Source organism: Anopheles nili, chromosome 2 (genome assembly GCF_943737925.1).
Source record: "Anopheles nili chromosome 2, idAnoNiliSN_F5_01, whole genome shotgun sequence".
NCBI classification, from domain to species: Eukaryota; Metazoa; Arthropoda; class Insecta; order Diptera; family Culicidae; genus Anopheles; species Anopheles nili.
In genome coordinates, this window is record NC_071291.1 from 37,855,328 (window position 1) to 37,881,979 (window position 26,652).

The 26,652-nt window shown below is 49.5% G+C and overlaps 2 protein-coding genes across 2 annotated transcripts; one reads left to right on the top strand and one right to left on the bottom strand.

Annotated features, from left to right (window-relative positions):
* Window positions 1-915: 915 nt before the first annotated feature.
* On the top strand, window positions 916-22,162 carry LOC128722558 (cGMP-specific 3',5'-cyclic phosphodiesterase). Its single transcript, XM_053816233.1, has 13 exons — window positions 916-1,449; window positions 8,372-8,624; window positions 9,170-9,415; window positions 9,483-9,748; window positions 12,074-12,178; window positions 12,517-12,867; window positions 12,980-13,223; window positions 15,158-15,249; window positions 15,902-16,225; window positions 19,577-19,730; window positions 19,859-20,018; window positions 21,386-21,606; window positions 21,681-22,162. The coding sequence occupies exons 1-13, from the start codon at window positions 916-918 to the stop codon at window positions 22,160-22,162; spliced, it is 3,432 nt and encodes a 1,143-aa protein (XP_053672208.1).
* Window positions 22,163-25,461: 3,299 nt separating this feature from the next.
* On the bottom strand, window positions 25,462-26,232 carry LOC128732265 (golgin subfamily A member 7). The gene is made up of 3 exons (XM_053825445.1): window positions 25,901-26,232; window positions 25,678-25,830; window positions 25,462-25,602 (listed from the first exon to the last, which is right to left on the bottom strand). The coding sequence occupies exons 1-3, from the start codon at window positions 26,042-26,044 to the stop codon at window positions 25,462-25,464; spliced, it is 438 nt and encodes a 145-aa protein (XP_053681420.1). The 5' UTR covers window positions 26,045-26,232.
* Window positions 26,233-26,652: the final 420 nt, after the last annotated feature.

Below are 26,652 nucleotides of genomic sequence, written 5' to 3' on the forward strand. Positions count from 1 at the left end.
GAACTCTTCGATTTGTGAGGCTTTGTTAATTCGGTTTTATAATAGATTTTTAACAAAAACAAACGAGATCAAATTTAAAAAAAAAAACCTCACTCCGTTTCACATCTCCTCAACGAACTTCGTTTCTTTCTTCAAATCGAACAAAAAAAAACATCATCCCATTTTTCATCGCCTACTTCGTTTCCTTGGCATCGTTTAGCTGAAACGATTACTCGTTCTTCAACAAGCAGATTAGCCGTTCGTCTTAAACTAGGCTTAGCTGTTTTTTGCTAACGGTTACATTTTGGTTCTTCTTTCGAGCTCCAGGTTTATTTTCATCATGATACTGCTCCTTCAGGGCGCTTACCATACACCGTCAATCGAATTGTTCAACTCTCTCCATTTTTCTCACTCTCTATCTTTCTCTCTCTCTCTCTCATACTCTATTTTTCTCACCCATAGGATCAACATCGGAAGGGTGGCATAATCACCGGCGCCGCTAGCGGGGCTTTTCTCCGACAGCTTAATTGGCGCTAAAATACTATTTGATTACGCCATCGCCGGGGTGCGACTTACCGACGGGCCGGATTTCCGCCTTGATCCCTGGATCTACCCTTGAGGGAACGAGCTCACGGTTTCGGCTCCACCGCTGCTCGTGTATTTGTATGAGTGTGTGTGTGTGTGTGCATGTGTAAGTGTGAAGGTTTGCCGAAAGTGCCACGAGTTGGTGTGAATAATTAAACGGTGCTTTCTGGCAGTGGCCGTGTTTCGATGAGGCTCGAAATGGCACGCGAAAAGCTTTCAGCGTCCACGCGGACGGACGAAGATCGTGTCAGTGTGGCCTTCGTCTAGGTGGGCAGAATCGTAGAGAAACGAGAGTGAGAAAAATCGTCAAAAACAACAGCAAAAGAAACCAGACACGTTGAGTTGAGCGTCATGGAACCGACGGAGGTACTCGATTGGCCGCAAAAGAACGGTGGCAGTAGTGATTGCGTTCCCATCGATGGCCACCAGGAGCAACCACACGGCCACAACAATGGCGACGGTTGCTGTCCTGTACCGAAGCTGGCTTCACCACGTCCCTCGAGTCCTGCCGAGAATGGAGCTCTTGCGCGTAGTAATTCACGCCCGAACTCAACCGATGACGGCAACCTGCTGTCACCAAACACGTCCCGTTCGAGCATGTCCCAGTCGGTGTCCCCGCAACACCACCATCTCTCACCGTCACACGGACGCCCTGCACCAACCGATTCGCTCTGCTCACTCGAAGAGCTAGACGAGGTGGGTGCGTTTTTCGAGGAGCATTCGGCCGCCATTGAGCGATGGTTTCGCGAGCGGGCTCCATCCGATGTCGTCAGTAAGCTGCAGTCAATTACCGCCGGGGACGCGGCCAAATCGCCGAGATCACCCCACCGGGCGTCGGTTACGTCGGACCTGTTTCAACAGTGGCTCGCCTCGTCACCCGTCAAGGTAGGTCATCTCTCGGATTGCACCCGGAACCGGACACCCGGCCGGGCTGGATCTTCCGTCCACTATGGAGGCACGAAAAAGCACCCACAGCCTCCACCCGATGGTTGACTAATGATAATTTATGGCCCCCGCGCCAGCAGGACGATCGTTATGCAGATTAATTGAACGCGCTTTGTCATGCTCCATGTTCACTGGGGTGCGACCCCAGGTGCCGGTTTGGTCGCCCGTTGGGAGCGGGTTAATTGCAGGCAATCGGCCCTGTGGGTGCGGACAGGCCCAGTGCTCGTAAAGTTTAACCGTCTAATTGGCCGTAAAGCCACAGTGCACGGGCGCATTACGAAAGCTACTGCCTGCTGTTCCGCTTTGCTATTCGTCTCGGAAAATGGTTGGCGCATGAAGCGCGAATGCTCGAGGGAGCTTGTTTTCCAATATTTACCACCGATCCGTAGTGTAGCTGCAGGGTGCTCTGTTTATATTTTTCTCCTTGCGCTGGAACCTGAGCGAGACAGCTGCACGGTTGGTATTTTGTGCGTATCGTATCGTGGACTTGAAAATGAAGAATGGAGGCGCCTGGTGCTTTTCCCGGCATATGGAGACACTTAATGTTTGGCAAGGTATATGGATCTGCCTGTTGATTAGTATTGGCAAAGCAGACACCTGGTGGTAGTATTGGCGATGGAGACGCCTGGTTGTTTGTATGGTTCATGGAGACACATGGTGTCTAGTTAATGGAGGCGCCTGGTGCTTTATAAAATCATCACATATTAAGTCGTTGACAGTTTTCCCCGCGTCTCATTCGTTCAAACTTTGCGCTAGGGTATTGATTTGCCCACTCTGTGCTGGCCAGCGCCACGTGCCGAAGCTTGCTGTCGATCACGTTCCAGGTAGGGCATAAGTCTAGCATCATAACAACATGCATAAGCCTTCGTATGCATCCTGTCAGGCAGTATGTTAAACAACTAAACCATCGATCTCGTGTAGCAGTTAACTCCCAAAGATTTGCTCAAAAATTTCACCCTTGAGAGATGTTAAACGTTAGCATCGTTTGCACGGGATGTTTCACCCGTGACCCATTCTAAATTGCCTCGAAACCGTGCTTACTTTCTAGGCGTGCTGTTACCAGACGACTGTTTTTTGATTCCGAACATGACGCTAACAACGATCTCGATACAAGACTGTAGCTTCCTTGAAAAAGCACGAGCCATGGTTGTCATGAGCTGCGAGGCATAATTGGCTATTCCATTACAGAAACCTAGCACGGCGCCATCATTACCGATAATGGTAAGTGAATGTAACGCGAATGTTTCGCGATTTGCTCGATTTGTACGCGCAAACGAGTACAATTGGGAGGGTTCGTAACGAAATGCATGTTTCCGTTGAAACGATCGATTCTTGACGAGTCTTCGAGAAGAGGGCTATTTTAAATCCGGTAATTGCGAATCAGAACTGTAGTCTGATCGACGTGGACGGAGCATAGAATGATTCGCTGGTCCAATGAGAATAACAGGTAGGCACACATCACATGGGTGTACTTTTAAATTGAATTTAAACCGAATCCAGCTCGGAAAACAAAGCAACCCTCGCCACCCAATGCTCTTTCACGATGGCGAAACGGATTTAACGCTTACGAGCTTACGGGCTTGTGCAAATGTTTGTGTGCCGTGCCGGTCGTGTTATTCTTTGCGTGGTTTTGCATCGCATACCTGCCGTTCACACGCCACAAACTCCCGGTTTTGAATCCTTTCTTCCCCGGAAACGGGAACGTGCGGCCGGAACCAGCTGGGAAAACATAAATCCATCGTGCGAGCGATGCCATCCGTTGGTACCGATTGCAGGTGGGGTTAGTTGGCCTCCGGGGCTCGCTCACGTTGCCAGATGGGAACGCTTCCAGGTGGGAGATCGGTGTACCAGTGGGCAGAAATCGGAACAGGAAATAGACATAAGCTAGTTGCCGGCACCCGTCAGAGGTTGCAGGCTATGGACGACTTGTTGGACGGTGCTTGATCGAGTTGAACAAATATACTGTTTTGTTATTGCCCTGCTGGTATGGGAAAGCTCCAGAACAGGTGCTCAACCGGATATCAGCCTGCCTGCTTGCATGCAACGAGTTGCAACATCGAGCTGTGGGCGTTGAGTGGTACGTAAATGTCATCGGAAGTGTAACGTGAGCGTTTGTTGGCGATCAGTGTGACATCTGCAAGTCCCATCGGTAATTGGAAGGATGTTGTCCTTGCGTTTCACAATTGCGTGGATAGTGAGAATCAAGCCTCGAGTTCCCTTGGTCATCCCGTAACGGTCCTTGCCCTTGTACTCTCAGTCCCAGATTAATTATCCTTGTTAGTTCCCGCGGGATCTCACCCAAATGGCTTGATCCTTGCACCATCAGTTCGCCTTCCATCGCGGCCAAGCCAACAGCGAGTGCGCTAGTCGTCCTTTCGGCCCCATTCAACCGACTGCAACGGTCGGGAGATTTAATTTATTGAAGGTAAAGTTTTAAATGAGATTTATGAGCCCCACCGACTGGCACCGGACGTCAGGAAAAGCGGCCCACTAGGCTACCGCGGGTCATGTCGTGTCCGATAGGCTGCTGATTTATGAGCGGGATTTTTTTCTCCGTTTGTTTAGCGCTTTGCTTCTTCTCTTCCGTTCGTTTCTTCGACGAAACAGCCTCCCAGTTGGAGCTTCCGGTCGAAGCGCAGCGGATGTAAGAAAGCACCACAATAGTGCTGGTAATTAAATTGTCTTCCCATTCAGCCCGGTGCAATGAACGACGTCTACGGGGCGGGAGCAAACCACTTGCCGATGATGGATCGACGCTTCGAAGCGCGCAAGGCACGTCGTTGAACTATTCAGCCGGTGGTGAACTGTTTCTCGGCTATGTTCGAAAAACGAAACTTCCGGTGTCGCGGTTCAATGGGGTGCTTCTTGCACAACGCCACCGTGTCCAGGAGAGCGTTAAAAGCGTACACGAGCATAAATTAAAACCATACAAAAAGGCATTCACAACCAGGAGGGATGTTCCCGTTCTAAAGTGAGCGATGATTGCTTTCTGTGTACGGAGGCTGATGGTGAAACTGTCGGAGGTGCAGAAGCCGACCGGTGCCGTAAATCATCCCGAAACCAGGCAGCGTCCCTGTGGGATGCGGAAGTAACCGAACGGGAGCGGGAAAACATCTCCGTAGGAAATAAATCCACCCGCCTTGTGCAACGAAAGGATGCACAACGGGTGGAGCAAAAGAAAAAATTGCGAACCTGGCGGGCAGTGATCACAAAATGGCCGAGAGTCAATTTTGCTCGTTAAGGGCGCCGCTACAAACGGCCCGATGTTCGCATTAACGGAGCGATGAATAGCGGATTTTTCTATTAGATTTTGCTCTTTACAATTGCGACTTTCTTCTTCGAACGAAATTTATTTTTTTACCCCTACTATACGTGCATCCTTTAGAAAGAGTAAAGGAGTCCTTCTCGGATAAACCAAGAATAGCGGAGAAAAAACGTACTCACCACGATAGTCATCTTCAACTCGTTCCTTTTTCAGCACCTTGTCGTATCGTACATTCTTTAGAATATGTTCAGTTTATTCACATTTTTAAAGTGCGTTTCACACGCCTCCGACGGCATTGCTTCATTTCTGAGATACCCGTTGGAGTCAGCATTTTCTGTCTCTGTAATTGAAGGTTATAAATGCACCTTTCTGCCTTTGTAGTTGGAAGCCAAAGTTGGCAAATTAAACGTGCGTCAACATACCACCACCGACTACCATTGCAAATTGAACGTGAATAAATCCAATACCGCTACCGGAAACGATAGGTGCAGACTTCCGACAAGACTTCCACGGCATCTTAATTAATCCCCCCAAAAACCATCCCGGCCATGAAGCCCTGCAAGTGACTTGCAAAATGTTTCACCACATGACGCTTCTTGGATAGAGTGCCAGCCAACAGCACGGATCGAGCTTGGAACGGTTCCGCTCAGTGAAGTTTAAATCGATTGTGAACGCCAAGACCGCGATTGTGAATCAAGTGGGCGAAACGTTCGGGCAAAAGTGCCGAAGGGATCTGCCAAGATTGCCAGAGGGAAAGTTGTGCCATAAATTAAATTAAATTATTTCAGCCGAAATCATTCGCACAATCGAATCCACGCACATCGTTCTTAGCCATTTGCAAGTCGTGGGCTTGCCATCGAAGTCCGGCAAAACGAACCGCTTTTACAGGTTTTAACCCCGGCCTATTAGTTGCACGATATCCGCAATGAACACAAAATTGCTCAATAAACACAACACCAGCACCAATCAGCGATGAAAAGGATATGGGGTTCTTTTCCCTAAAACGCATCACACCACCCGGTCAGAGGTTAACGACGTGTAGGGCAGGTCAAGTGCCTGACAGAACGCGAGCACAAAACAATGCACCACAGGAAGGGTAGAGCAAACCGCAAAACAAAAGCAAAAGCCAACAGAAAATGCCACTCGCCCACCTTCGGGAATTCCGCTCGTGCTCGCGCTGATTTACAGCTAAGGAAGCTTAGACGGCCCGTCTGGACAGGGTCCTCAAGGACGAGTCCGGAACAGGGTAAGATAACCGAACGGATTATGGTCGCGCAAGCATCGGAAGCCGATAAAAAGCACCCCAGCACAGATAAGACATCTCACACAATTCCATTGTCACTGGAAGCGTCCCATCTCGACGCAGAGCTCCTTGACAGGCTCCAGCAACACGGCAGGACACAGCGTGATAGATGGCACTCTTCGCTGGTAGCTTGGACGTGGACACACGATAAACGCACACGAAGCGAAACCGAAACGAACACGGAAAGCGAATGAACTGCTCCAAGACGCCACGTCCACCCAGCCCGTCAAGGACGTGCGGATCGTTGACGCGGTGACGATGGTGGTGGTTTTTCCCGTTCCCGGTTCGGGCAGTAATTGACTCCTGGGCTCTGCCCCGTGGGCGACGAAAGCAACCGAAGGAAAGGGCGTACTTCCTCACGGCACACGTGGCGCCAATCCATTTGCACACGCTCGAGCGCGCGCGAACGAGTGTTTGCACAGCCACTTCCCGGTGACCTAGATTTACCGCGGGCGAAAACACCACCGACATCGGGGACAATTTGTAATTCTAGCCCCGGTGGTTCTGCGTGTGTGTATGTGCCGATGGAGCCTCGAGGACGTGGGACCAACCATGGGGGACGCTTCCGGTGTGGCAAAACGTTAATGAGTTGCAGCGTTTAGCGCTAATTATTCGACAACTTCCCCCGGTTGGTAAACATTTGTGCTTCAGCCCAGTCCCGGTCCATTTGCAGCTCGTTAGGAGGAGCTGATTATGAGTGTCTGGGTTTTAGGTTGTTGGTGTTGTTGTTTTTTTTTTGCCTCACCATGTTTAGGCTATTCATATCCCCACGAGTGGCGCTCGTTCTATTCTTGGTCCTTGGCAGCCCACGTAGACGTTGCGCTATCGGCATTCTATGCTGCTGCGCGGCGGTTAATTGATCGAGCTGTTGCACCGTTAATTAAAACGCGTGTGTTTTGATGTGTGCGCAGCCATTGCTTGTTTTAATTGCACTGGAGCTATTGAAGCGAGTAATGTCTATTGAAGTCATTATACAAGCAATGGAAAATAGAGCAATTATGCATGCAGTTGATATGGAGGTAGCCAAATGTATTAGGTATATTTTAAAGCTGATACAAACCAGCTAAATTGATTATTCATTCGATGAGCCATTGTCATAAAAAGAGAAAAATATGTTTAATGCCCACGACACCTATAATCATAGATTCACTTGCATCAGCCAGAGATTTTACTTCCAACGATGCTTTCAAATACTTTGTTGATCAAGTCACACACCTGCGATGTAGAAATGCAACATACCGTATCCGAAACCTGCTGATGGGTGAGTTATCGGTTAAACCATCTTGAATGGAAAAGAACTGAACGACAGCCGGTCTGTTAGCAAACAGCCAAATCCTTGCCAAATCAGACGCGAGTATGCCACGGTCACGGCCTCAAGCACTTTCCCTTTCATTTCACTAACAAAAGCACCGACATCAATCAACTCAGGGGTGCTGGTTGAGCTCGGTTCCGAGGATCGAAAGCGTGTGTAAGAATAAAATTACTTTCCCTCAGTGAGGCCGTTAACTTCCCTAGCAAATCCACTCCAACGCTCGACCAGCAGTTCTCAACGTCGGTTTGGTAGGGGGGTTGAATTGAGCTTCCGGTTCCGGAGGTTGTTCGAACAACCCACACGAAAGCTCGGCCCGCAAAACCGCTCGGCCGCTAAGGTATCAAATTAATAAACGCACCGTCGCCAAAGCCGCCACCGACCGTGTGCGGTCGCCGAGGGAGCGATTTGTTTTATTCATGAGCACCGTATTCGTTCACCGGTCTCGGTCGGTTACCCGTGAGGGCCGCAAAAGGGCTCGGGAACATAACGCAAACGCAAACATGGCCCGACGTGGTCGTTTTGCTGCCGTTGCGGATGGGTTGATTTTGGCTCGAGCAAGAGCCTGGAGCACGTTGGCTTTTTGAGTTGGTTGGTGTACGCTTAAAAATGAATGAGGGAGATGGTAGAAAAAAGTTATAAACTGACGCGTAATTCCCAGCAGAAACTCTCCTTAGCAGGTCCCGACCACGGTGGTAACGGTGCGGTTCGATGCGGTAGGTTACGTTCAAGGTGTGAAGGTGTGTATAATCTGTTGCACGATCGAACACCGTCTTGACAGGAGTGAGGACACGAACTTTAACCAATTTACCTCACGCTGACTGCGCAGTCATTTAAAATGCAGCCAAACGATGAATACTAATGGCGTCGTCATCGGCCGGGGACGATCCCGGTGTCCGATGCAAAAGCCGCGTGCCAATCCGTCGATCGGAGACTATGACGTAATGCCTGACACCGTGTGTTCGTTTTGCTTTCGCTTTCGCAGAAATGCCGCTCACCGACCTCCCGGAGTTCGATCTCGAACCGCAGCCATTTGGCCGACCTGGACGAGGGTGAGCTGTTCATGGAGCTGATACGGGACGTGGCGAACGAGCTCGACATCGACGTGCTGTGCCACAAGATCCTGGTCAACGTGGGCCTTCTGACGCACGCCGACCGCGGTTCACTATTCCTCGTCAATGGGCCACCGACCGGGAAGTATCTGGTCGCCAAGCTGTTCGACGTAACGCAAAACACCCGTAAGTACTGGTTGATGACCTGCCATTAGGCTTCGAAACCGTGTGGGTTCGGTGCCACACGATTGGAAACTTTTAGAGCCATCGGAGTAGGCGTTGGAAGTTGCCAACAACTTGTCTTTTTTTTTGCTGCAACTTTTATTTATCTTTAACGTGGCGTTACGCCGTAGTGATATCGATGTGAAGCTCTTACGAGCATCGATGAACGAGCTGCAAAGGAACGTTCTTTAATGGTGCTAATGGTATGCTTAATGAGCTGCTGAGACGAGCTTTCTTGGTTTACAGTGGTGGTTTGAATGTTTTAACGCTTTCTTATGACTCAAATCAACGTTAATTTGCAAATCACATCGCATTCTGACCATTCTTCACACGTTTCTACCACACTGAAAGCTTCTAGCATGCCATTAGACACGATGGAAGCAGAAAATTACGTTACGACGAACGAAACAGAATGGTCTCTCGTTAGTGCTTGCTGATGAGATTTTTTTCCACTTTTGCATTTTCCATTCCTCGTGACGTGTCCATGTCGTTCCTCTTCACCAACGCAGCGCTGGACGAAGCAGTTCGGCGAGCGAAACAGGACGAAATCATCATCCCGTTCGGTGTCGGAATCGCCGGAACGGTCGCGCAAACTAACGAAACCATCAACATCAAGGAAGCGTACAAGGACCCACGCTTCAACAGCGAGATCGATCAGAAGACGGGCTACAAAACCAACATCATCCTGTCGATGCCGATCTGCAATTACGAGGGCCAGGTGATCGGAGTAGCGCAGATCATCAACAAGACGAATGGTGAGTCACCAAGCCGTCTTCACCGTGCAGGACTTCTACAGAACGTTGGCATGATTCCTTTCCACAGGCTCACCCGAGTTCACGGAACGGGACGTCGAGATCTTTCGCCGCTATCTGACGTTTTGTGGCATCGGCATCCAGAACGCGCAGCTATTCGAGATGTCCGTCCAGGAGTACCGACGCAACCAGATCCTGCTCAATCTCGCCCGCAGCATTTTCTCCGAGCAGAACAACCTGGAGTGCCTGGTGACGAAGATCATGACCGAGGCCCGGGAACTGCTCAAATGCGAACGGTGTGCGGTCTTTCTGCTCGATCTCGACTGCGGTGAAGCGGTAAGTTAACGAAGGTCCCACTTGGACCGGTTTTTGGTACTTCTGGTACATCTGATGCATGTTACTGACTGCTCTCGATGCGTTCCTTGCGTGCGCGGGCGCTTTCCCAACCTGACACACCCTTCTACGCGTTCCCGCTAACTCAAGTGTGCATGTTTAGACGACGGCTGCAATCGAAACGTCCTGAAGGTAAACACACCCACAGGCACAACGCACTCGCCGGCTTTTCGCGTGTTCAACCTCTGTGTGCCCACACGCCTCTGTAAATGCTTTCCCCGGGGAACACCGAGGTGGGCGTGAAGCGTTTTGTAAAATATGGAACACGAAGGTGAAATTAGTAAAAGTAGCTATTTGCCTGGACGCACTCGTTGCCAAGCACGCCATTAGCGGCACGGGAGCGAATGCTCGAAAGCAAGAAACACGAATGCACGCGCAGTCACGCACGTGGGAGGTTTTGGGACGGGAAAAATGCCGACCAGTAAAACCGACGAAACACTCCGGAAGTCACGTACGAGCGTACGCGTCGCATTGTTGATTGTTGATGGGTTTTAGTTCATCGATCGGTTTACCAAAGTTTGAACACGCCGCAGTGCACGAAAGAAAAATGGAGTAGTTGGGGGTTGTTTGTTAATTAGAGTTTCCCATGTGCTGAGCCGACACGGATCCCAGCATCCGATAATGCGCCCGATAACGCTTTCCGAGCACGAGCCAGCGACCAATCCACGCCACTGGGTTCTCCAACGGGTCCTCGGAGGACTGTTTCCCGACGGTAGCGTGATGAAGCACCCCTAAAGACGCACGTTGTGTGCGTGCGTCTGGCATCTTCTCGTGCTCCAGCCGGTGGCACCAGAGAGGAATAAACTGGCCCACTTTAAGAGCCAAACCGGCACCCGGATCTACCCGTCGTCATTTCGGGTAGCCATGAAAATGAGAGAATTATTTATATTGATTGTGCTGACAGCGGTCCAGCGGGTTCGCAACCGACACTGCCAACCGAAGGGCGCTGAAAGGTGAAAGGATGTGCACGCAATGAAAGGACCTCGCATCGAACCGATCCCTAGCAATAGAGGAGAACAATCTAGTACGAACGTTGTGGCTGCACGCAATTCGCCGGTATCTCGTAAATTACCATTTCCCTCTCGTTGCCGTTGTTTTGAAACGTTCCGTCGTTCCATCGCTCCACATCGAACGCTGAGCTGGCATTCTTGTTGGGTGAATTACGGCCTGTAGTGTAATTTTGTCGCAACTCACTCCCAGTGAACGAACGTTTACCAATGGTGTGCGAGCTACAATTACACCGTTAGTGCAACATTATCTGACGACAAACAAACAAACGGCTAGCAACGAGCTGCTCAAAGGATCGGCTTTATGCAACGTCACCCATCGTTTTGTTCCGATGAAATGAAAATACCCTAAAGCGGGTTTACCTTATCGCACAGCGGCCATCGAATGGAAATGAAATCACATCCGTATCAGGTGCCATTTTCCCAGCCCAGCGCGTTGCATGCGTTTTGCGTCACGGCGTGCAGGATATGAAATCTCATTTTAGCGAAATTGATAAGCCTGCGCTCGTTATCGGGCGCAGGTGAAAATGGCACGTAAACACCCGAGTGGCCGAGCACGTTCAATTATGCCGCCGAGTGCGCGCTGGAATCGAATCGGAGCAATTAACGGTGCCAAATGGAAAATTGATTAATATTTTACTTTCAATTACCGGGCGATAATGGCCTGGTCGATGACGCGTCAATTATGTTCTATTTTCGTGCCAGCAATCGTCACCCTCCGGCACCTTGACACCCTTTTCACGAAACCTTTCACGCCGTGTTTTATAGTGAGGTTACGGCCGCGCTAGGGGCAGCTTCATTTGCTAGGGACATTTTTGTCTTCTTCTTCGCCCGTTTGGCAGTGTGCGCTCCGCAAGGTAAATGGAGACGCCTGGTCGCTGGTGCCACGACACGAAATAGCCCATTTTCTCTTCACAATCAATTCATTCCCACTTTCACCCACATAACCGTTACTGTACACATACACACGTGTTACGTACACCCATTCGTTCACCTACACCTTCTCTGTGGCTCACGCTAGAAGATCCGCCGGGTGGTGATGATTGAGATTGCAATCTGTTTTGTTGAAATATAAACTCATCCATTTACGATTTCACCGGTTTTTTTTTTCTTCCCCCATGCATCCGGTCCGCCTGGTGGGTGTTATGCAAAATTGGGCCGGGTCTGGGTTTTCCTCGGGACGGAAATCGGAAACCCCACGGAAACGAAACCCAATTCGAACGATTCAACTCGTCCGTCTGCCTTCGCCTGCGCTCATCAGAATCATCTCGAGCGGATATTGGAACGGCCGGAGAGGACGGCCCATCAGACGTTATCGCGCCGCACAAGCCATAACGTCGACGTCGAGGATGTGCTCCAGCAGCAGGTTATTCATTTGTCCAGCCCTTGAGCGGGTTTTTCAGCTTTCATCATTACTTTCTTTTTCCGCACACTTTCGCTCGCCTCGGAGCCCCGAACGGTTTCCTTTTTCCATTGCACGATTGGGTATCGCCAATCAGCTCCAAATGAAAGCATCCTGGCTTTAGTGATGGCTTTGTAATCGGAATGGCTAAATAAAAGTATCAAAAATTCATCTATAAGCGCTGAGGAAAAAGGAAACCCGTTCAAGTGGCGGAAGGATGAAGCTGGATGGAAAGCTGCTCTGCTCCTCTTAGCTACAAATCTGCTACACTGAGTGATACTTAAACGTTTCTTTCCCACCAGAACACGACTTCGACGCGATTCACGATGATATTCGAGCTTGGCAGCAGCCAGCAGTCATCGGCAAACATCCTCCGGCCGTCGGTGAGCGATCTGAATAGTTCCATGCTTGCGCAGATCGCGGAGTACGTGGCTGCGACGTGCGAAACGCTCAACATCAGTGATGTGCTCGAGTGGCTCAAGGATAAACCAATTGGCCACCGACAGCCTACGGTGGCACCAGCACCGGCCACTGATGGGACAGTCGCCACAGCAGACTCTTTCGAAGAGACGCACAGCGTCAAATCGATCCTCTGCATGCCGATCATCAACGGGCAGAAGACGGTCATCGGTGTAGCTCAATTAATTAATAAGGTACTATCTCGCTGCACATACTACTTGCACAACCTACTAAAAGGTGCAATCTGAATCCTGTATGAATTATTTGTATTCGTCTTTTCCTACTTTCACTCTTCAAACCACACAGCATAATGATCTACAATTTACCAACTGTGATATCTCCATCTTCGAGGCGTTCGCCATCTTCTGCGGGCTCGGCATCCACAACACGCAGATGTACGAGAGCGCCTGCAAGCTGATGGCGAAGCAGAAGGTCGCCCTCGAGTGTCTCTCCTACCACGCGACCGCTAGTCAGGACCAGACGCTGAAGCTGGTCAACGATACCATCCAGTCGGCCGAAGAGTACAAGCTGTATAGTTTTAAATTCATCGGTAAGCTGATGGGGTCAGTTTTCCCGAGGGTGTCTAATTAAGCGACCGGTAGCCGGTTCCTTACCGATGATCCTAGCCCCATGCGGATTGTATTGAGCTTTGCGATTTGGGTCAGACTGCCTGCTCAAGCTAACGAGGGCTCATCGTAGTCGCGTCGTGGAAATTCGATTTATTCTGGGCCGGTTCCAATGGCCGGTGCGCACATAATGATGTAAATTAATATTCCATGCGATTCTCTCGCCACTGGACCTACCCGTACCCGTGCACGAGTCTCATCCGTCATCCAGCGCCATTGAAATATCCGGCACTTTCCGCAATCAAGACGTTTCGGTTCGTTTCGGTTGGCTCTTGCTTCTCGCCTTACACAGATCCACGGTTTTCGGTCACGCGGTTGGCGAAATGCAAAAAATGCACGACCATCAAGGGCTAAATGGAAACAAATGTATCCCCCAACTGCGCCGGAACGATGTCCCGAGCTTGCGTGCGTGAGCGTTTGGTCGCCAGAACCGTCGCCTTGGAACTGGCCGCTTTTTTCGGGGCTAATGGATTTTTAGCGCCTACATTCAACACATTAATTGGATAGATATACCGATGCCGGTTTTTCTCTGTCCTTCGACGTTCGCCGTTCGCTTTTCTCCCCACCATTCGGCATAATTAATGGAAGCTCTCGGCACAACTGACGCAACGCGGGCAAGTGCTTCGGTCGTTGCGCGTCGTGTCGAAATGGGAAGCATAAATAGTTAGATTCCGACGGCAACCAAGCCAACCGGTGTCCTTCGTGCGAGAGCTTCAACGGTAGCAGGACGAAAGTGGCTGCAATAAAGCCACCCACCAGAGTCAGTTTGATCCAGCTACAGATCCGCGTTGACTGTGCGGCTTTTGCCTTTTGATCGGGCTTGGTTACGCGAGGTTATGCTGTTCTCGGTTGCGACCACGGAACAGAACCCGGAAAGCTTCTGCACGAATGGAGCTGGTATGGGGAGAATTTAATCACGATCACACATTCATCAAGTACCGGGCAGTGCTGAATCTTTCATGAGCCCTTTTTCGCAAAGCGTCGCTTGGTCGCTCCGGATATTCTCCTTGTGGGATATTCTTCCAGCGCTGTGGCCACCATGTTGCTCCATCGTTTTTCGCCGGCTATCAGTGGAGCATCTGTGGGGTTCTTTCTATTCTAGGAATTTCCACTCGTACACGCGACATGTTTTTGTGATCAGTGCGTGTCACGGGGTGGAATTTATCTCCTCAGTACGGGCAATTGTGATAGGAGCATCGAGAATAATGAGCAGAAAGACGAGACAAGAGAGAAATACTAGTCTCATAATTGGAACGAGAAGCGTGTAGTGTACGGAGCTTTTGCAAACACACGCCATTCGGATGTGATGGATGGCGACATCTGTTCCATTGTGCGAGACGTGAGAGATCAAACGTTTGCCAGATTAGGGGAATTTTCCCTTTTGCAATGCTTTTGTTATTTAATTCCATACAAACACTCGATGTGAGTGGTAGCGATTACCTTAAGTATTTGGCAAAGATAATTAATTACATGAAATTGTAAAATTAAGTCGAATAGATCTTCTGATGGTTTGATCCTGTTCAGGGTGTTGTCTGATGAGGTATATCGATCTGACGCTCTGATCAATACTCTTTCGATTACAAAATCATGCCCAGATAAATCTTTAGCTTTATTTCATTCAACGCTGTCGCTGTGTTTATGGGTTTTCATTTATTTTGGCTTAATATAAGTTTGATACTCACCATTATATGACGATTTTTACGAGATGACAGCTCATAGTGGAAGCAATGTGTAAAAATAAAAACGAGCCATTCGGAGCTCCGGAAAATGCGGCCCGATTCATCATGCAACACATGTCACGTGGTTGAACTTTTCCCTCACGATGAGTTTTCTTTTTGCTTCCCGTTTCACTCCACAGATTTCGATCTCGACGACGATGATACGTGCCGGGCTGCGGTCAGGATGTTTCTGCAGTGCAATCTGGTCCAACAGTTCCACATTCCGTACGACGTAAGTGGCAGTTTTATTGCGTTCCGCGTTCTGCACTGTGGCGACCCCTAACGTACGAACTCGGAACACCCAATCCGATCCCCGTAGCGATCCCGCGCTGGTTCTGTGCGTCGTACGAGTGGAGGACACGAATTTATGTGCCCCGGTGAAATACGATTACGAGGTCGCCCCTTTCGCGATGGCATCGTCTTATAAGGTCACGTGGTGCGTCACAGTGTGATGCGTCAACGTTTGCCGAATATCGGACACCCTCGCTTCGTTCGAAAGCTGATTAGAACCGTCGTAAATCTCCATTCGTTAGGACCACGCAAAGTGGATCTTTTTCCGGTGGTCTAACCCCCGCGTGAGAATGGCTTAGCTTGGTTCCTTCTCACTTTCTCTTTCGTTTGTTCTAGTGTGCTTTTTTATTCCCTCCTCATGTGCTCGTTAGCCGCGTTAGAGCAGTTCCGGTTGCGTAACGTCGAGCGAAACCAGATCACTCGGTTAACCCGAAAAACCCCTAGCAGAGCTACGAATTTAATTACATTTCCTTCCTCCGATGCGCCCGTTTTTCCCGGGGCGTCACAGCGGAAATTTGAAAACCCAAGCTGCCACGGTGACACTGCAAAATGCGTTTGGTGTGGCTTTTCACCACCCGCCTCTGTTCCCACAGGTTCTGTGCCGCTGGATACTGAGCGTGCGGAAAAACTACCGTCCCGTCAAGTACCACAACTGGCGCCACGCGCTGAACGTGGCCCAGACGATGTTTGCGATGATGAAAACCGGCAAGATGGAGCGCTTCATGACGGATCTGGAAATTCTGGGCCTGCTCGTCGCCTGCCTCTGTCACGACCTGGATCACCGGGGCACAAACAACGCGTTCCAGTCGAAAACCGACAGCCCGTTGGCCATCCTTTACACGACCAGCACGATGGAGCACCACCACTTCGACCAGTGTGTCATGATACTGAACTCCGAGGGTAACAACATTTTCCAGGTGAGAACAGTGCATGGTTGCTATGGTTTCGCTCATGTGGCGTTTTAATGAAGGGTTTTGTGTATCGCGTCGAGTACTGGAGAAAAGGTCACATGACGCCAGTTTTGGTAGTTCGATCAGTCGAAGCATTTATTTGGTGCCGCGAAGTTCAGATGAAACACCTACTGAGGTGTCAGCTTTGGGAATTTTCGGGCGAAGAAACTTCAAACAACTTTTAGCACCACCATATCTGCCATGCGAATACATCGCCCATGGAGTGACGTGCGAGACCGAAAATATCACCCATCTTCCCATTTTCAAACACTATGGCCAAAACAACGGCAACCCTTTTTCAACCTGTCGGTTTCAGACAAAAATTGGTAGGTTAAAACTTAACTGGCATTTCGCTAGGGACCTCACTTGAATTGCACACCGTCACACCAGGCATTTGAAATCGAATACTTCGCGCTAGTGCTTGCATGTAATTGCAATGGTACATAAAAATAAAATTCTAATAATACCATGGCACGAACACGTAAAGTGGATAGTGAAAAAAAAAGACCAGTTAAAAAGGATTCCACTTAATTGAAAAGATAATATTGCGCAGGTGCGTTTCTTTTATCGCAGCGTATCGTAGCCGTTTGTGCTGTAGTTTTTTGCACCATCCTATTCGTGGAGCATATTGAACAGCACGGTTTGTAAATGAACGGTATCGATGTACTCTTTCCATTTTTTTTGAACGAATGGTGAAGCAAAGTCCGAGAAAATATCATTTGAACTTGAATTAAAAGGTACACCTGGGCGCATGTAAAACCAATGCGTGAAAGCAGGGTGTTTTTAAATGGTAAATATTAAGTTTCCTTTTTTATGCAGAAATCAAACGGTTTCATGATTTCTTTAATGTTTTACTTGCTTTTAGTCGCCTACTTTTTAATGCTATCTAGTTTACTTTAATTTTTATGTTATTAATATAGTACATTTTGCTTCGTTGCAATAAGGCTGGTGAAATGACACAAGCACGCGTTTATGAACTGTGAAGAAAAATGATTGCCAGTAGAAGGAAGTACAACAGAGCTCGGCATAATAATCTGACCTTCAAACGCGATCAAACGAATCTACGATAGAACGATCATTTGAATTTCAATTCACTCATTTCCATCGCTTGCCAGCAGGCAGTCCCAAGGGAGCAAGGATCTTTTTTTGAATCGTTCCGCCTTTCTGAAACCCCAACTGGTATCTAACTTCTTACCGCGACACACAGCAACCAAAAGCTTGGGGTTAACCCCTGCTTTCCCAGGGGTACCCATTATCGTTTGCCGGTTCGTAATTTATGATTCCCATTTTCGCCGCTTCGACAGAAATCATTCGTTATCAACCGCTCGCATGCCGCAGCAAAAATCTGACGGAGACGCCTGTCAGGCAGATCAAAAATCGATATAATTCGCGTTGAATGGGCAGCTTCCGGCTGCGAGTGATGTCTAAATGCAAGAGCAATCTCATTTTCCATCCGGTGGCATCCGGAGGTTCCGTGCTATTCACGGCGGTCCCAGACGGTTCCGGATGTCACCCTCGCAACGACCTTCGAGCGGTTTCGCTTCGTTTTTTTCGCTCTCTCTCTACTGAAACAGCTCGCCCTTTTTTCTCGTTTCCTTCTCGGGTCGTTGAAAATGAATCGTAAAATCGAAGACACATTCACCGACAGCCCGGAACGGGGTACGTAAAGCCGCACACCCACCCACATACACGCACACGCGGCAACGCATGTCCTTCTTTTCGTTCGCTCCATTCGAAATCATCCCTGCAGCTGCAGACCTCCTACCGGCAAAAAAGGGAGACATATTATGCAGGGCGTCCAGGGTGGAATTTAATTCCCCACGTTCAACAAGCGCACGGATGGCGTCCACGTGCGTCGGCGCTGCTGAAAGGGGCCACGAGCTTTTAAAACCCACTGTGACACACGGTTCAGTTGCTGCACCATGCGCCAGTAAACTCACCCCCTTTGAGGGATGAAAAACGCTGTAAGGATAAATAAGCATGCGACCGGGAATCCGGGTTTTGGGCGTTGGTAATAAAAGTAAGTGGCACGTAAGCGGTTTGTTTTAACGAGCGTCCGAGCTGGGGAAATGATTCCACCCTTGAGGCTTTACGTGTGGCGGTCTCTGTGGACGGGGATTTTCGTCTGTCCGCTGGCTCACAGAACAGAAGACCCATTGTTAGTGGGAACCGGCGCAGCCGATGAAAATAGCGACGGATTTAGATCGCAGCGTTTCGCCGCAGGTTGATAATGGAAATCCCGTGCTTCAGGAAACCATGGCGAAATGGCGCAAAAGTTTCGCTAATCGAAGCGTTCAACTCCGTGTTCCATCGGGTGGGTGGTGGATTTTCAAAAGGCGAGATTTATCCACCTGGTAACACGGCGGTGGGAATGTTTCGGCCAACGATTTACGTCTAAAGATAGACATTTTGTCTTGAAACAAAGATACACCGAGCCACTGTCTATCTTTTCCAATTTCGCTTTTGTATTTTTCCAACAGCCAAATAAAACCCACTCTTCTCTTCGGGCCTACGTTTGTAAGTCGCGGGTTGGGTCCATTGCCGCTAACGCCGTTTCCATGCCAACCGACGTGCTATCCTTTCTCCGCAACCTTGATCCGAGCTCAGCTTTTATGGAATAATTTCCAGAACTCACTCAATCGCGTCCAGTTGTTTGGCGCAGTTCTCAGAATCCCACGGCTCGTGATGTTTTTCTTTCGTGTCTCGTTGCGTAGCTTGATAATTGAAAAAGAAAGGGCCACGTAGAGGGTGTACATCGGGTTGTACAATAAAATACGCTTGCTACACAAAACAAGCGTGCGCCGCGTAATGGAACTCGCGTCCTTTCTCCCGTGTAATGTAGCATCATGGCGTATCCTTTGTTCCCTGTTCGATACGCCGACCACGTGGTTCCCTGTCGTCGAGTGTAATGTATTTTTAGTTAAATTCTCCCCGTGTTCTGTTCGCTTCGATGCAGCTACAAAGGCTTCGGGCTCCCCTTATGGACCAACTGCCAGTGGAAGGAAAATAGAAGCGCGAGAGATCGGAAAAAAAATACTTCCGCTCGATCCCATTGGGGAGCGCATAAGTTTGTTCCCATGATTCTTTTTCGCATCCACTTTTCATGCTCGTACGCACTCAACACCTTTGATAGGCCCATCCTGCCTGATGAGGGATTTAATTATGCAGGCGAACGCCTTCGACCATTTCCACGCACTCCCGTGGGAGTGTTTTCAGGGTTTTGCCTTTGGCTTTAGACGCATTTGATAATGGAATGGCAACGCATGATACTAACGCGCACTAACGAAACCACACGTCTTGACTGATGTCACCCGGTAGGCCCTGTCCCCGGAGGACTTTCGCACGGTGATGAAGGTCGTCGAGACGGCCATCCTTTCCACGGATCTGGCGATGTACTTCAAGAAGCGCAACCAGTTCCTCGAACTGATCGAGAACGGCGAGTTCGATTGGCAAAGCGAGGAGAAAAAGGAAGGTAAGTGTGGCGACTCTATGACTCCTTGTCGGTCGTATTAGACCGGCGTCCTTTTTGAGGCTAATTTCATGCGAATCCCTCCACGGACTCATTCGATTCGCACGATTTTTTTCCCCGCCTTTCTGCAGTCCTGTGCGGCATGATGATGACGGCATGTGACGTGAGTGCGATTGCGAAACCGTGGGAGGTCCAGCACCGGGTGGCCAAGCTCGTAGCGGACGAGTTCTTCGACCAGGGCGATCTGGAAAAGCTGCAGCTCAATCAGCAACCCGTCGCGATGATGGATCGGTAATTTGTTTATTTCATTTCATTGCGAGTGCTTTGCCGTGCCCCTGAGGGTTCACCGTAATAGAGAGAGAGAGAGAGAAAGAGGACAATCTACCCCTTGAACATCGGCACATAATCTGGCCTGATGAAAAGGATATGGCGCTATCGGCGAGGACGCTTTTCTTTTCAGCCTTTTATTCCCAGCCAAAATCGGAAGCGCTCTTGGGGTGGATTTTTTGGGGGGTTCCACTTCAAAGCCACCAATTACGACGAACCACCCGGTGGCAGGTGGCTTGGGTCCGCACAGGCTTAGATGGTAATTGAAAAATGAGCCTCCCTTATCCTTTCGGCAATCAATCCGACCGTTTGTTTGCTCACTCCTCAACCCGAAGGGCTGAACGATGATCGAAATTTTTGGCATTTCCACTGTTGTGCCACAACCAAACGAAGGTTTTGGTATTTCATTTAAGGTGCTTTCCCGGGCGTACTTGCGTGCCGTGCATTGTGCGAAACTCGTTACAAAAGTAAACACCGTGCGCGTGCTGCTGTTCATTTTCGGTTATCAGCTTCAGCACTCGCTAAAGGGCAGATTCAAGCAAGCATTCGCTTGCTACCCATTATTGTCCCCATTTGGTCATTAGTTTTTAGCGGAGTGTTTGAGAGAATAAAATTATATCCGCGCAGTGAACGCACACACTCCTCCAAGGCCGGAACGTGGCGCTTTCCTTGTCGTGGCATTTTATTTTTATTGCCCTCCTGCTTCAAGCGCTTTATTCATCACGCAGGGCAGTAAACGTGCACGGTGCCCAAGAAAAGCACGACCCATAAATAGCTCGGCCCTCGGGGTGGAGAAAAAAAAACCCCGAGACACCCTGCTGACCGGTCTGACCCTGCCGAACAGCTCAACAGAGCTGATTAAGGATACGGCTCGATCCTGGCGCCGATTGATTGGTTGGTCTCTCAAATCCGTAACCAAATTACACGCCACATCCGGCTCACTGCCTCGGATGTCGGAGTCACGCCGGTCGGGGAGTTGGTGGCATTTGCTGAGGCACGTAAAATATTGGTGGCCTTCAACTGCGAACATTGTGGCCATTGTGAGTACGAGCCTGGACCGGCCCAGCGGGCGCATAACTTTAATTAACTGCCACGACGCTCGGGAGATAATTTATCCTTGGCCACGGTTTTCTCGATCTGCTCGGTACTCTTCCTTCGCTGGGTTAGGTATTAGCGCGATAATGCCTCGGTCACGCAGCCGACCACCAAAGGATGCCATAAAACCCATTGCCCCCGGGGTTTGTCGAACCGAGCCGCTGGTTTATTTGTGGGGGTTTTTGCTCTCTCATTCTCACCACCGGGTATTTATCGAGTTTTTCGTGGCTTTGCAGCGAGCGTAAGGACGAGCTGCCCAAGATGCAGGTTGGGTTCATTGACGTCATCTGCCTGCCGCTGTACAAGGTCCTGACGGAGGCGTTCCCCTGGATCAGTCCACTGTACGACGGCACGATGGATAACCGGCAGCACTGGCACGATCTGGCCGAGAAGGTGGAGATGGGTCTGACCTGGATCGACCACGACACGATCGACAAACCGGTGGAGGAGTTCGCTGGTAAGCGGCCCGAGCCCTTTTCATGTGGTCCCTTTTCGCATCCGCATTCACGCATCCTTTTCCGTTTTCCACAGCGGGCAAGGAACCGTTGGCCGACATCGAGTTCACGGTGACAACACTCAACTGCGCGCATCCGACGGACGAACGAACGGAGACGACACCAGTGCACGAGCGGAAACCACGCTTCAGCAGTCTCCGGAAGACAGGCGCCCTCGGGAAAGCCGTCCGGAACAAGCTGTCCAAGTCGGTGCATCACAACACGCCCGGAACCGATCGACCAGCGTCCATCGCTTCCCAGCCCGGTAGTAACAAGGACGAACCGGTTGGCTTGTGTTGCGAGCAGCCAGCACTACAAGGCGAAACCGGAAGTGACTGTACCGGGGAATCGCACCAGCATCAGTCGCAGCCGCAAGAGTCCTCACAATCGGTGCCAGTAACGCCAGCCAGTGGGTTGCCACCATCTCAGCTGCCGGATGGTGCCAGTGGCGAGCAAATTCCACCGAAGCATCCCACCAAACCGGTCAAAAAGCGCTCCAAACTGTGCATGCTTTTGTGACCCAAGTTTTACGCCGATTCCGCGGACGACCCTGCTGGCAGTGGGGCAGCTTCCGGCAAGGATAATGCCGTCTGAATGCGCCCGCCGGTGCTGATTGACTCCACTTGGGCTGGTCGTTTTTCCGTGTTGTAGCGAAGAAACGGCCACTGCTAGAAGCGATGCCGAAACCGATTGGCTGGGTGCGTTTTTGTCACTGTTTTATCGACGTATGTGGTCGGACGACACGGGAGTTATTTTCCGCAGAAAGGCTGTTAGTTCGATGTTTGTTCTTAGTCCAATTTACCGTGTTGCGGGAAAACCACTAGTGTTACACGTAGTTAATATGCTCAAACCCGCTCATTCCACTGGTGGCACAGGCCGTCAGGACGAAGCTGGACTCACTCGGGTACGAGGACCCCACGGAGACTGCTGCTGAGAAGCGAGCGAAAGAGAAAAAAAAATGGTCAATTTAGGAAACTCACCAAACACCACGCAACACCGCAACTTGTGTGAACTTGTTCGTAGTTATTTGTTCGATGTGCCAGGGCACAGGAAAACCGTAACCGGATACCGTAAATTGGTGTTAGCATCCGTGTGTGTGTTTGTGTGCACCCGTTGCATGTTATTAGTAGACAATTTGTGCAAACCCAGTGCACCAGAGCAGCACACACTATGCGGTGGCTGAGCAAGCATTCCTAGTCATTTAACGGTCGTCGTCCAGGCGCAAGTCGCCAGCGTTTTTTGTGTTGAGGTGCCATGTTTTCCTGTTGCCGTAAAAAGCAACCGAACGAGAGTTTGGGTTTTAAGTAGGCCGCCAAAGGCAGTCCGTTTAGCAATTAGGTGTTAGCACGTTGAAACCAAAGCAAAACTGTCTGTGTAGCGTTGTGTAAGCGAGTGCCGAATTCCCTGCAAGGCTGTTAGCTCAACACTAACTCACCAAGCGAGCGGAAAGCTGCACTAGAATTAGCAGGAAAAAAAAGACACAATAAGAAAACTCCATTCGCTTCCCAGCCGGGAAAGGGAAAGGGACAATGGAGGCGCCCAGCCAGGAATGGGCAGGATTTGTTCGAAACATTCCGGGGAAATGGCAAATATGGCGAGTTGTGGGGAGAACAAGCGCAATGTTGCTGCCGTCCTTTTTTTAAGCACTACTAGTACGACTACTACTTCTACAATCTACCGACACTTGATGCACCGTTTCAGCTGCAACTGCAATATGGCTATTGTTTCGCTTGCGAATCGTAGCACCCTCGGCCAGCCACAGGCAGCCAAAGCAGACGCCTGGGAAGGCGCCCGTGATACTATTGTTAAGATTCGTTCTTTCTTCGCATTGTTTCACGCTCAATCACCACAACGCGCTCTTGTGAATGCGGTGTGAATGAGCTCGTTGTGTTGTGTTTATGCTGAAGCCCTTGTTGCACCACGCTTCCCATTGTCCGATGGCAAAAGTGTGCATACATGCGTGTGGTGAATGGGCCAACCGTTCCTTGAATCCTGAGTCGCTCAGGTGGCAGATAAAATGGTTTATCTTTGCGTTCATCACTGGCTCGCGTTGTGTACCAGTTATCGGACAAAACGGCCAAAGTAATGAAGGTAGACGATTTAAAGCAACATTATACACATGTGGCGAGATTAAAATCGGCTGTTTTCCCTTCCCTTAGCTCTTATCTAAGACTGGTTAGCGAGATTAGAAAGGTTACACCGAGAAAACCAAACAAATGTCACCACGCATCGTTGTGACTCCCTTCGTTTGAGGGGCTATATTGTTCGATTGTGTGCGAATCAGCAATCGTGGGGCAAGGACATGGGCATGAAAAAAAAGTATCGCTGCTTCAAACGAAAAAAAAGAGCTACTTGAACAGGCATGGCGTTAATACACAGAGAGAAAGTTGAACAAAAACATCACTTATGCGCATACAACACACACACTTTACATGTTCAGTAATAATTAGCGGCAAACCGTGTGTCTTTGATGGTTAGAAACATTTTTGTGATTGTAACTATATACTTTTTTGTGATGCAAATTTCGTGCAGCATACCGAAGGCGGCAAACCAAATCGGGTGGGGGAGAGATTTTGTTACCAAAAGAAATAAAAAGAAAACCAAGCTATCCACAATGGCAACGAAGCGAGACGATTGCAAGCATGTGAGCACTGAATGAATGAACGGTTCACTTTTTAAACAATCCGAAATGGAAGAGACAGCAGGAAAGAAATTCGTGACTCCGAAGAAGGACGATCTTTTGGGAATTATTCAGCGATCCCACGATTTCTCACCTCATGCACAATGAACGTTGGCCATCTTCATTTACAGATAAATATAGAACCATCTCTTTCGTCTGCTTTATTATTATTACGTTATGCACAAATGCATTCCACTATTAACGTTGCACTCGATCTCCCTTCACTCTCACCATCGTCAGCATGGAATACAGCTCGAAGAAACTGGTTTTCTCATCTAAACGGAACGAAATAACATGTTAAAAAGAATCATCTGTCAATACACTAACTGGCTCAGCTCCCGCTGTTCGTTTTGCTTCGTGTCCCATGCCATGGTGATCACGCGATATCCGGCATGTCCTCGCGTTTTGCATCATTTCCTGCCAACTCTCATTTCCCGTATCTCACCTTACATTATATAGAGCGGGGAGGGCAGGCTTGTATAAGTATTGGAATTCGTGTAGTGATATCTGTTGCACAGCGTCGTCTCACTCTTCTCTGCTTGATGCCCTTTTAACTTCTCCCCAGGGACAACCGGGTCGATCCGCACAATACTAACTGGGGTCATTTGCGAGAGCGACTCGGACCCACCCTGGCCTGGCCCTGTTCGCTAGTCGATTAGAGAGTTTGAAAACAATAACGCTCAATGTCAAAGTTATGGTTTGGCTAGTTTAAACATATCCAGCATTGACGCATCGCCCCGCTGGAAATGAGCGCGGAAAAGTCCCTCCTTTCCCCCCCCCCCCCTCGGGCGTATCGTTGTGTCGTACGTAGACGTTATCTACAGGAAAGTTTAGTCTCTTTAGGAGTGCGGAAACGTTGATCCTAATGTAGTGCTGCACACGTACGCGTGTGGCTTTTTTGGGGGCTGTGTGTAGGTGTGTTTTCGAGCAATCATGCTTCGCAAAAATCCGCATTTACTGCTCGCAAACTTGTCGTCGAGTAATGGAAGTTGTTCTTCTGCCGCGCGCACTGGCTGCTGCTCGCGCGCATCACCACCACCAGTTTCCGCTGATTCGCCAGAGGAGGGCGAGTCGGGCTCGGCACGCAGGCGGAACCGTTCTACATAAAAAACTCCTCCGTTGAATGGGACAGCGGCAGTCACGTGCGCCCTGGGCGATCCAGTATGGATATTTCTATTACTCGCAGCCCGCGGTACACAGGGTCCGTGATTTGCAGTCCTTTTGGATTGTACACCCGCTCGTTCTGCATCGCAATGTACTTGGACACCTTCCGGAGACACTGGTTGAGTGGGGAAGGAGAGCAGAATTTTAGGAACTCGATGTCTGCGATCGTACGTCACCGGGTGCAACTAACCTTCTCGTAATGTGTTTCCGTGCATATGTAGATCAAGTACGCCGTAATACAGGCCAGACACCCTTCGCAATATGTACTGCAGGCGCCTTTCTCTGCCTCGGCGAAGTATTCGTTCAGTTTGTTCATGGTGCTCTCGAACGTGTGCCTATCGATCTGGAAGTAAGATGGTAACGTGTGTTAGCTAGAATCATCGTCGGAGAAGATGCTGCGACCATCCACCTACCCGACTCTCCAGTTCTGGAGGGAACCGATTCTGAAACTTCACGGAAGTGCCTTCACTGTAGTCCCGCTGGATGAATACCTTCATGTAGTTTGGCTGCGTCGTCGCCGGTGTGCCCGGCTGGGACATTCGAACATTCGCCGCCATGGGGACAGCTGGCAATCGCGTAACACAGACGCACAATCAACAACTCCGTTTCTCGGTTCCGTTCTGCTGTGTATGGCCGTGCCTTTCTTTGTTGGGTTTACATACGGTAAGCACGGCTCACAGTAGATGACACAATCGCACAGCCCTTCCCAAGGTTTCCCAAAAGTCTGTTCTTAATTTGGCACTTCCGGACCACCAAAACCTGTTCACCCAGCCCACCGAGAGCAACCGAAAACAGTTGTTAATCGCGTGTGATATGGAGTTTCGCACAAAAGTCTGTTTTCGATTTTTCGTGCTCTATTTTTTTCTGTCTTGTATTCTTGGTGGAAATCTGTCGCTCAACGGCAGTGACAGTTGACGTTACAGCTGTACTGTATATAATACCCAGTTAAAAGCTGGAGCTAAGACTGTACGCAAATTTCATGATTAGTTTCAGGTTCAGTTTTCAAATTTTAAGGAAATGTTTAATGCTCTTGTTATCCTTGCATACTGCCAAGTTGCAAGTGGGCTTTGTGAAAACAAGTGCAGTGTTTTCATCTTCTTATTTCAGGTTCATTTTTGTTTACTATTGAAACATCATAGTCATACCGTGTGTTGGAACATTTGTA